The sequence below is a fragment of the Mastigoproctus giganteus genome, chromosome 6 (assembly GCF_048544385.1).
Source record: "Mastigoproctus giganteus isolate SK-2022 chromosome 6, ASM4854438v1, whole genome shotgun sequence".
NCBI classification, from domain to species: domain Eukaryota; kingdom Metazoa; phylum Arthropoda; class Arachnida; order Uropygi; family Thelyphonidae; genus Mastigoproctus; species Mastigoproctus giganteus.
The window spans coordinates 186,925,767-186,938,241 of record NC_143580.1 but is presented as its reverse complement, the minus strand read 5'-3'; the positions used below and the strand labels follow the sequence as shown (position 1 = coordinate 186,938,241).

Sequence of the window (12,475 nt, the reverse complement as noted above, 5' to 3'; positions counted from 1 at the left end):
GGAACTGGAAAGTTGCTGGAGAGGCCTTCATCCTGCAGTGGATTGAAAATGGCTGATGATGATTTTCACATTTTGTGACCACTGAAAGAAGAGCTTCAAGAGCATTTCTTTTCATCTGATTAAGAGGCTGAGATGATCATGCATGAATAACTCTGAGACTAGCCAGAAGAATTTTACTATCAAAAAACATATCCATTGATTTTGCACTGAAAGAACTTAAAACAAAATGATTATGTATAAAACAAAAGACTGATTATGTATATTTTTGTTATTGTGTGATTACAATTTTAAAAATACTTTTGTGGTTTTCAATTGAATCACCCTCAATACATGTTCTATTTATTTTCTATGAATTTTTCAAGGTGATTTGAAAATGACTGCTATTTCTGTACTACATATTATTAGAAACTATCACATATACAATGCATTATAAGAGCATTATATAATGCCCTTATATAATATAAATTATAAAAACATAGGAAACATTATTATAGTTCAGTAATTTTTTTTGTGCAAAAATTTAATATGTATTAATGCAGCCTTACATTTAGAGGATCATGTGAAGCATCTTCAGTTTTATTTTCACATTCTTCCTCATTATCACAAGAAGGAATTTTACCTTCTTCAAACTGAATGCTTGTTTCAGAAATGGTGCTTGAAGACTTGCTTAAGGTTAAAACTTTAAAACTTTCTTCTAAAGCTTCTTTTTCTTTTAGCAGTCCTCTGTAAGCCCTAACAACATCTAAATGGTAAATAGTAAGAAAATATTTATGTGTTTTTAAGATTATGAATAAATACAATCTCCAGTTCTTAGCTAGATATCAAATGGGCAGAAGGGTCACATAAATGTCACTTATAATATACAAAACTATATCAAAATAAAAAAAAAAAAAAAAAGTCCTCTACCATTTATCAACAAACTTTATTGTATTGAAGGAAACACTGCATATGCATACAGATGGACATATCAACTATTTTTACGCACAATCATCCAATTTATTTTGATGTTTATCATAATTTACAATAAAATCATATAACACTATGGCATAAAGCTACACTACTATATAAGCTTGTTGAACTTCCTGATCATTAGACTCCCACAAGAGCATGCTGCTGTTGCATACTAAGACAGGCTAACAAGGTTGAAGATGGAGCAGTTCTTTAGAAAAAACTAGGTCTGCTGTTTCAATGGCATCATACTGCTCCATTATGACAATTCTTGGCCTCATAGATGTATCAGACCCATGATAAATACTGAAAACTTGGAATTAGGAGGCACTCCTTGACCACCCTCTATAACATAGACCTCTCTCTCTCACCTCCACAACTTCAAGGCCAACAGTTTTAATCCAATAAAGGTGTTCAACCAACAGTGAAAACATGGGTCAACAGGACGAAACTTTCTGCCACAGTGATATAGAAAATTTGATTATACACTATGACAACAAGCATCTGAATAAATTTGGTAATTACATAGAAAAGTGGGTGATATGTTCAGCCATCTATACACAGTATTCTGTTCAACATAATACTGTTTGATACAATACAGCAGTCTGTTTCTAAAAGGCAGGGGAATGTTTTTTTCTAATACAACCTTACAGATATCCGATATATTACAAGAATATTTTCAAAGAAACATTCTACTAGTATTATTTATTTATTTTTTTTTTGTAGATCAGCTTTATTTGTAAAGTATAAATGCATGATATAGTATTTTCCCACTACAACTGAACTGAAGCTTGCCACTTAAACTATGAAGTGTATCTTACCTACAAAGTTGAAAAAAATCTTTTGTTAGAATTTCTCTAAGGATAAGATACATAAATAAATTTTTTTGTCTTCCACCACCAACTAATTATCTATTAAAGATAGTTAGAATCTCAACCATTTCCATATTATAATCACCATTTATTCCTTACATTAGAGCCAAATACTAGACTATTCGCACAAACATTCTGTGGAAAAAATATATAGATGACATTTTGCTATCATTTCCCAAGGGGATGAAATAATTTTTTTTGCCTACCTCAGTAGGTGTTCTAGTTTCCTAAATTCATGATAAGGATTGTGAAGAACCATACCCTACCATTTATTGACGTTTAAGAAGGATATGCCCACCATACTCAACATAAGAACTACAGATTTTGCCATGCCTCTTCACATCTTAATAGTATTATTTGCGAATTAATGAAAAAAGCACGGTCACAGTATCAAAAAAATCCAGAAAAGTGAATTTATTACAGACCTTACTGTAAATTATTGGGATTTATTTTTGGTATAAAAAATACCAGTAATTCATCTGTATTACATTTTTCTGAATCGATATTAAATTCACCTTCTGGTATAAAAAAAAAAGGTAAGGTGCAGCCATTATCAATCCACTGCAGGATGGAAGCCTCCTCAACAATTCATGCTGAGGGAAATGGACCATAATCTGCCACGCTGGTCCAGTGTGGGTTGGCAGATCGACTGTATTCAGCAGTCAGGGGCTTGAACCCCGGTCTACTCAAAGAGCGTGTGCTACTGCACTCCCACTCCTGACCACTCGGCTACGGAGGCCTGTCACTGGTATAGCTTGCATTAACTTCTGCTCAGGAATATCTCAGGGAATTGCCAGTATATTATCCAAGCATAATATTAACCCTTTATGGTCTGATGTCATGACCACTGCAACACTGTAAAGTTCCACTTCTAGTTTGATGCTGCAGCTGCCACACCCAGTGGTATTTTCCGATTACGGGATTTGTTTCCTACTGTGCTGGCACAATTATTGTTTATACTAATTAAATGTAACTATTTACATTTCATATAAGCAATCCAAAAAGCTAAATTAATGTTTACTGATGTTTATATTCAACTATTAATGGCAACTGACTTTTTTTTTTTTTTCTTTTTTATCTTTCACAGTTGGATGTCGTGGTGCTGCAAACATCAGGCATTTCTGATTATGAAATTTATTTTCCTGCTGTACTGCCATCCATTTATACTTCATATAAAAAATCTGAAAAACTAAATCAATGTTTATATTCAATTGTTAATGGCAGGCGGTTTTTTTGTCTTCTTCAAGAAATGTAGCAACTGGCACAACTGTCACCATTTCCATTTATAAAATTTTGCTTTCCTGTTGCATTGCTATCCATTTATACTTCATATAAATGATCTGAAAAATCAACCTGATGTTTGCTGATGCTTATATTCAATTGTTAATGGCAGCTAGTATTGTTTTTTTTTTTTGGTGTGGAAGTCACAGAGTAACTTTTAGTTACTTTGTGACTTCCACATATTTAGACATGCAGTCAAGATTTCATAAACAGAAAATCATCATTCATCATCAATCTTCAACAGAAAATCATCATTCCTATAATGAATTCTTTAATCTTGGTAAAAAAAAAAATAATAAAAACCACATGGCACCAAGGGATGGTTAATTAAGAAGGGTGTTGTAAGATAGGAAAGGTATTCAGAAGTGCCTGTCCCACATTGATCAGGAGCACGCTCATGGAGAGCTTTTGAATTTTAATTGTCAAGTCTCATATGCACATATTAACAGAATGATTTCCTGATAATATATTCATAATGAATTATGCCTTCATATTCACAACTAATTTCAGCATAACTTTACCTTCAGATCTATCAAGCCAAATATTTTTTTTTCTGGCAGACAAGGGAGACTTCCAATCAGAGGAAGGATGTTTTGTCTGTGAATCATAAAAATAACGTTTCATCCTTACCATTTCTTTTAGATCACAAATGTCAACCAATTCTTTTGAAAATTCAACCCTCATTCCACCTGCTGTTAAAAATTTGGGAACAAGGAAGTGGCATAATCTTTTCACCTTTAAAATATCAAATATGATAGCCCAGACTTAAGATATGATATTCCAACTTGAGAGGCTGTCTTCAGTTCTTATTTGATGACAAGTCTAAATAATGTTTCTAACAAATGAGAGAAGTTAACCATTTGTTGATGTCCAAGCTCAACCAAATGTTGCATCACCCTAGATAACATCATGCCCATCTTTGGGGCACTTGTACTAGTCAAATATCCTACTTCTTAATAAAACTTTTTTCACTATATGCTTCAACAATCATTTAAAGTCTCTGAAGCTAATTTCTTCAACAAAAAACAAAATTTTACATTTCTTTGTTTTCGAACAAAGCAACATTATAAAAAACAACAATAAATTACTTACTGTCAACAACAGATAAAAAAATAAACCTTTGTGCATGTGCAACCTAACACAACCTACTCTAAAAATTATAGACTACAAAATAAAATGAAAAAAGTTTTTCTTATTTGATGTCCAGGTACTTTTAACAAATACAGTCTTACAACACTTTCTGATCCTACCTTTTATTAGTCAAATTTGAAGTCAATCAAATCATATTAAAAAAGATATAGTAATTTAAACAAGAAAAATATTTTTTAAAAGTTATTTACCACTAATTTTTGCTTCATAATGTTGCAGTTTTTCTTTCTGACATTCAATTATTTCAATAAGATCCTTTTTACTTTTCTTCTCCATTTCATTCAATTTCTTTGAACCTCCAGAAAGAAAATTTTAAAAAAATTAAGTTAACAATTGTTCACAATAGTGCTGAAAGACACTATACTCATTTGAATAGTTTTGATTTTGAAAATAATACTAAAATAAAATTAAATATAATAAATTAACATTTGTAATGCAGTAAAGCCATGCATGCGTGAGTGAGAGGGGGCAGAGAGAGAAATAGATTAAGACAGGGATGCTTATATTTAATGAATATAATATATACTGAATATCACTGTAAACTCTTTACTAAAAAGTGAATCAGAAGTTTTTGACAAAATAAAATGAATGTGATAGTTTCTCTCCATATGAACCTGGCTAATCATCCAATCCCCAGTATGGAATATCTCCTACCAAGCTATATCCCATATGCTATAGGGTACAGAAGTCTGTATGCAAGTCAACCCATAATCTATATAACTTTCACTTCAAAATTATTGCCTGTGTGATTTTTATGATATGATGATCAGAGAAACTGAGATCACTGGGAAGGGAAATATACAAAATATTGTAGGAACCAGTGGTGTGCTCTCTCTCTCTCCTTTAAAGATGTTCATATGGTTTCTCTCCATGTGAACCTGCCCAAGTGGCGTCCTGCAATCCCCAGTATGGATTCTACTGTTGGCATTCGTGGCGAGCAGACGTGCCTATTACAACTCTTCATAGCGACATTAAAGAAGCATAGATAAGACGGGATTAAAGGATTTCAAAGGTTTTTAGTATATTGTAAATTTTTTTAATAAGTTTTTTTCCCCGTAACACTTTGATTTATTTTTTTATATTATAAATATAATTTTTTTGAAATTTTGTTTTATTAATAATTAGTAAATTTCATAATGGTTATTAGAAGATCCTCCTTGAACACTTCGTCAGAGGGTACAATGACTCATACGGAAATAGCCGATGGCAAGTTCCGGGTGAGTCATGATTTTATCCTTTGCAGAATCTATGGCATGTATTCCAAGGTCGATGTAGTGGATAATCCTAGCTCACTTGAAGATTCTTTTCTTTGTCACCATTTTAAGGAGTGCACCGATCTTAAGTTACAATTTGGTGCATTGCTAGAACAATTTTAATCACTGAAAAAATGGGTGCTTGCGCTTGAGAATAACCTACCAAGTAACTGGGAAGTAACCTACCAAGTGATGCACATTCCTGTGTCACATAAGGATAATTTCCTTATGTGATACGGGAAAGGAAGCATTAAGCTTGGGGAATGGGAAATATATTACAGAGCTAAATCCAGTAAAATGGCAGATGGAGGATCACAGTAATGGAGTGCTTCTCAAGAAATTGTTGAATGAAAAGCACCAAGTATGCAGGGGCATTGTCACGATGTGTGCCAATCCCCTGAATCCCACCTTTTCCAGCTGTTTTCTCTAAACAGCATTGTGCAAACAGTGTAGAATTAGTGTGTATCATTCCTTATTCACTTTTTGACCAGGGAGGACAGATTCTTAATGTAATCATAATGTTTTGATAAATGGGTGTTTATCTGCAATCAGTAATGTACGCAGAGCTAGCGAATTGGCAAATAATAAATGTGACAGTATACTGTACAAATCTCATCCAACAACGTCCATTTCTGTCTTCACTGATCCACAAACAACATGTAGCTCTCGTGTCCCTAAGTCCACTAACTTCTTTCTCCCTTGGTCACATGCATACTATGGCCATAAATACTGATACAGCCAAAAAATTTCCAAGCAAACAACAGCCCTTGGTCACTGACTGACTTTGTATAGCCCTGAAAACAACTTATGAACTTTAGATTCACATTTGATCCATCCATGGATATTTGAACCAACTTATTAAATGGTAACAAAAATCTTACCTGAAAAATATTTCAGCAGATGCATGGCTTAGGCATACCAGTCTTCTGCTGAAGTAACGATTGTTGGGATATCTGAACAACTCTTTTCTCCAGATAATCATCAAAATGGAAGAAAAACTCAAATGCAACAAAAATGTAAAATTATATATATATATATTCATATTTATAAAAGTATACTACTGCATGAGATGATTTAACATAAAATTTAATAGAGTAATACATATCTTTTGAAAAAGGAGAAATGAAGTCTGCTTTTCCCTTAGTTGGCGTACCCGAGAATAGCACTACATAAATTTTTAAGCATTAACTGGTCAATAAGAATGGTGTCTACTTGTTGTTCTATGTATTCGAGTAAAGACTTCATAAGAGACAAAGCAGTTTAATAGAGGTCATAGAGACTAGTTAATCTGCAATGAGTGGTCATAAGCATGGGTACCTTGACCAGGCACCTACTCTGAAGGCCCATATGGAGGAGGATTCATCGGATTGTGGTGTCAACCCATGTAATAGAAATATCACTGGTGTTTTTTTTTTTTTTTTATGAAAACCCCAAACACAAAAGGTATCAAAACCTATAGTACTTAGTACCGTGCATGGGTTGAAGGAAAAGTATGGGGGGGGGGGGATGCCGAAAACTTTGCTCTAGAGACTAAACATGAGTTTCACCACTTCAAGCCTCCAATAAGCAAAGTGGTGGTATTTCACCGGTTGATGAAAGTCATCTACCACCTTGTCCCCTGATTAAAGTAATGATCAGTCATTCCACTATTTTCCATCTATCGGCTCACACAGAGCAGGACACATTTACCATGATCATCAATGAGGTGTAGGTGCCTGTCATCAGCTTGGCGACTGCTGCTCTGTTCATTCCACTGTTGGAGCACCTTAACTACAGCACTATGCAAATAGCCCATATGATTTGCAGTTTCTGTGATACTGCCACCCTTAAACTGGAACCTGACAATCATACCTTTTTTGAAGTTGATCAGATCACTTAACCTGTTCATGTCAATAAAGTACTTCATGGGGACCATATGCCATGACCATTTGACACCATCAAATCTTGTGGGCTATTCGCAGATAACCACTAAAACATGGGAGTAATCATAATGTTTTGATTGGACAGTGTGTGTGTGTGTGTGTGTGTGTGTGTGTGTGTGTGTGTGTGTGTGTGTGTGTGTGTGTGTGTGTGTGTGTGTGTGTTCATTCTAGAAATGTCTACAAGAAACATAAAACCTTAAAACTTTCAGGAGGGCCATTCCTCACAAACTGCCAGTTAGCAATGGTGCTCTTTGAAACAAAATAATGGTTAAATGCAACAAACTTAGTTTTTATTTATGCTCAGATATTCCTATCCAATCAAATCAATTTCCTACATAAAAAATATTAATTATTACTTACTTATCATATGTATTCACATAATCCCCGTCAATTTTTTTCATTCTTGCTTCTAGGAATATTCTCCAAAAAGGTCATGCCTAATACTTTGTATTATCATCTTCATGACAATTCTCTCTCCACCCATAAATTTCAGCTTATAGTCCATTGTTCTATAGTACAATGCAATAATAAAAAAAAATCAGATTAGAAACCATATTATAATGCTAACTTATTGTATTCCTATTACATAATTCTTCTTTAATCTGCTTATACAGGGTGTTTCAAAAGTGATGGTCATTAATTTAATGGTGAACTGTACAGACTACAATATGCAAAAAAAAGCCTGTTAAACATGGTTCCTTAAGGAATCGTTTTCAAGACATTGCACATTTCTAGTTGGGATCCACCACTGACTTGTTTGTTTAGGTTAGGTTAATGTCATTCTCTCCCTTTCCCCTCTCTCTCAATGCTTTGATGTAGCAGGCGTACTAGTACTTGTCAAAGGATAGTCAACATGGAAAGAGGTTACAGCAATGAAGAGTATGCAAACATGTACTTCATGTATGGTAAAGCCAACGGCAGTGCACCCGAGGTTGCACGTTTGTACCAAGAAGCATTTCCCCGCCGAAGGCAGCCCAACAGGTGCACATTCATCAGGATACATCAATGCCTTAGAGAACACGGGCGCTTCACACATGGAGTATGAGCAGGTAGGCCCAGAAGCATAACACCTGATGTTGAGGAAAGGGTGTTAGAAAGAACATCCTGTAACATCTGTAAAATCCTGTGGTGTTGAAACCAAAAATTAAAAATGTATTATCTTATGTTTAATAAAACCACCCTTAGCAAAGGATTCACAGCTTTTTGCTAAACTAATGCTCCCATAGTCAGTGGCGGATCTTAACAGAAAATGCGCATTATCTCGAAAACGGTTCATTTGCAGCCCGATATTCATTGGGACTTTGCTTATTTTAGTTTGTACTTTTCACCTTTAAATTATCGACCAGCATTATTGAAACACCCTGTATATATGCACATATATTAAAAATTGTAAAGGCTAAGCAGTTAACAAGTTTGGCATTTCTTTTATTAGGCTCATAAAAAACTTTATGGATAAGTAAGGAACCCCAATAAGAGACAAAGAAGTTTAAACAATTTACATCACCAAATAAGAAGTAACTACTGTTGGTTACTATACAGGCAAGGAAATGGGATATATACTGTGCAAAAAGGATAGATGGAATAGGAACAGGGCACATTTGCCAGGTACAAAAATTAATGACATTGTAGAGGAGCTGTAATCTTTTAAATTCACAAAGTGACTTTAAAAGATTACATATGTTGGTATGAATGATAGTAAGGGGATTTACTTAAACAGGTAAAGGAGGAATTTGAGAAAAAGTCATGAGTTAGGATTAAATCTGAAAATGCCTGCAATTCTGTCTAGATACCACAGGAAAGAATACATGATGAGAGCTCTGTCAATCAGTTTGACCCTAGGAAGACAGTGCAAGCCTCACGGTAAAATTTTTTATCAGTATAGTTTGTGCTTCTTAACCATGTTGCAATGGACTTAATTTTTCCTGTCTTTATATTTTGCATACCCGTCCTTTATTTTTCCTACTACAAATTAGTACTTAATTATTTAATTACTTTCCTTTCTCAATGCCCACTTATTAGGGATTTATACAGAACCTTATTCTCTTATATTGTTCTAATACTAACAAAAAACCCACATATTTTTAGCAATTATTAATTCATGCTGATAAATGAGGAGAGTACAGTTAGAAAAATTAATTCCATTGTAACTGAAGCCCACTGTTCTCAACTATTTCGTAAAATAGTAACACTACTGCTCCAAGGTTAAAAGGGGGAGCGGTAGTGAAATCTAATCTGTTCCATAAAGCAGCCGGAGTTCTTATGGCAAGATATGAAGTTACTTACACGAGTGTAATCAGCGATAGATATCTGAACCTCTTTGTGTCAATGATCCACTATGCAAATGTTGCTACTACTCACAAGTATTGTATAGCACCCTTTCCAGTCCCGAAACGCGATGTGGAGGAGTAACAAAAGATGTAGAGTAATGGAGACGAGATGATGCGATCACCCCCTACTACTCTCTGACCATCACGTGTTATATAAGTGATCGGGACCTGAGTGTGAGATCTGAAGGTCAAATGAAAAGCCAAGGTTGCTCCAATTGTCAGAGAGTTTTCTGAGATATAAAAAGGCCGACCCCTTTAGAAAGAGTTGGCTAGAGGTAAGAGCCGTTCAACAGAGGGAAGAGGAGCATTACAGAAAGGCTACAGGCCAGGAGACAGCAAAGCAAGGGAAGCTGAGAAGAAGCGAGTTCAGAAGAAGTCACGACCACCGTGGAAAAAATAGGAAGAAAGCAATCCCACCCACATAGAAAACTTGGTAATACCTCCTGCAAGATTCTGATAGGATGAATGATTGGAAGAGAAAATTAATTCATATTAACTCTTACGTGGAAAGAATGATAATGTTTTAACAGAGGATAATGAATTTCTGGAATAACACATTTATTTGTAATGTGCCTTCAAATCGCTATAATATTTAATCTCTCCTAATGCTCTAATAATATAGTTTCTCTAGTCTCAAGAGTTAAAATAACAAGAATGATAACAAAGTTATTTGCACTATTCAAATGTAATTCATAATGGGATAATTCTGAGACATAAAAAGGCCGACCCCTTCAGAAAGAGTTGGCTAGAGGTAAGAGCCGTTCAACAGAGGGAAGAGGAGCATTACAGAAAGGCTACAGGCCAGGAGACAGCAAAGCAAGGGAAGCTGAGAAGAAATTCCTGCTAGCAAAATTCCTGTATATCACTGACAAAACCCCATGAGCTGTTCTGGCAGCCTGGCTGTACTGCTCTGGGAACTTCGTATCTGACTGCACAATTACCCCTAGGTCTTTTTCATTTTCCACTAAACTGAGTGTAGTACATGGTTTGTATGTTACTCTGGGATTACTGCTACCCATAAGTGGTACTTTCCATTTATCAATGTTAAACTTCAATTGCCATTTCTCAGCTCATCTGCCCAACTTTTATAGATCCCATTGCAGTAGCATACTGTCATTAATCACCCTGCCAACCTTTGCATCAACTGCGAACTTGGACATTAAGCCTGATATGCCTTCATCGATAAATACAGAAAACGACAACAGGGGACTCCACTAATAACATTAGTCCATGGAGAGCAGTGTCCACTGATTACCAATCTCTGTCTTCTCCAAATTCAACTGTCCCTTTATCGACAGCAGCAACTTGCCCTTATTGCCATACTGCTCCAATTTGTACAGCAGACTTATGTGCACACAGGGGAGTAGCTACCATATAGAAAAAGTTGGCACAGCCCAGGGGTCCTAGTGAATTAGGGGCCCTACTTCACCAGGGCCCATAAATAGATACAAGTAGGGGTTGCCCCTACTACGCTAGGGCCTACAGACAGACACAACATATAATGAAAATATTTTTCTCACTGAGCTTCTCAACAATGTTATACATCTAGAATAAGGAAGGAATTCTTCTTATATCTTATCGCCAAAATATAACAAACCCAAGTGGCGGCAGTCTTTATTTTGCTTTTACAAATGCAACTTTGTATACAAGATCAGACACCCGTTCGGTTACTGTATGTGTATGCGTATAACTGTATGTGTATGTGTATAACTTTATATTTTAAAATATAAAGTTTAAAAATGGATGAAAAGAAAAAGGGAAACAGTGGAGACCAAAAAAGTATAACGAAGAAAGCAAAAGAACAAGCAGTCAATAAATTACCTAAATTAGATCATTTCTTTACAAAACACAGAATGGCACCTCTGTAGCCAGGAGCAGCAATGCATAGCACACGTTTCTTGATTAGACCGGGGTTCAAGCCCGTGACCACCAAATACGGAGGATGTGGAAAGGTCAGGGAATGACCACCGCATATCCCCGGAGCAATATGGCCTTAGTTGCTAATACTCCTAAAAAGCAAATAACAACAACATAGTAAAGAATTATGTCCAGAAGAAGGCAAAGAAAAGACCAGTATTGAATCGGAAAATGCAGAAAAGAATGCTGCTGGGGTAAATATATCTGCAGAACATTTAAATCAATCAAGCAGGGTCATCAAACGAAAACAATTCAACAATAATAGATATGCCTTCATCAGAAATTAGTGTTGAATGCACTGCACCTTGAGTGCACTGATTGCTTGAGGAAATAAACATTCCCTCAAGCAATCTTGGAGAATACTTGGACATCAACATTTCTGATGAAACAAAAAGAAACATTGGGTTTGTCACCTCAGAGACCTAAAGGACCATTTCCAAGGGATCCTGAACAACAAAATAGAAGTTTTAGTGAGATGTACTAATATTCTACTTCAACGTATGGTCCAGTTCCTCGTTTGTGGCTGTGCTACTCAGGACTACGAGATTGGAAAAATCTATCTTTTCGGAAAAAAAACTGTGTTTCTCAACATAATATCGGGGCATGTGCTATACATGAAATGTGGCAAAGAATGCAATGATTGATAAATATCTTGAGGAACAAGTAAGATACAGATCCTCATTTTGTAAAATGGTACTAGAATAGTTATTTTGGATAACGTTTATGTTGGCTAAAAATTCTTTAGCATTTTGCAGTCATCGGGAAGGATTTTCGGAAGATTACAACGGCAATTTTTAATCGCAAGT

The 12,475-nt window shown here is 35.3% G+C and overlaps 1 protein-coding gene across 3 annotated transcripts in view; it reads right to left on the bottom strand.

The window, feature by feature from the left end:
* Window positions 1-12,475, bottom strand: part of GCC88 (GRIP and coiled-coil domain containing 88 kDa) — a 139,835-nt gene that overhangs the window by 124,667 nt on the left and 2,693 nt on the right. For 2 of the 3 annotated variants that reach the window (XM_090376621.1, XM_090376623.1), the window contains exons 2-4: window positions 7,786-7,934; window positions 4,442-4,546; window positions 546-742 (exon numbers count right to left, since the gene is read on the bottom strand). In XM_090376621.1, coding sequence (XP_090232747.1) covers window positions 546-742; window positions 4,442-4,546; window positions 7,786-7,792 — 309 coding nt within the window. In that variant the 5' untranslated portion in view covers window positions 7,793-7,934. The remainder of the gene's footprint in view (window positions 1-545; window positions 743-4,441; window positions 4,547-7,785; window positions 7,935-12,475) is intronic. The other variant, XM_090376622.1, reaches the window with a different exon arrangement.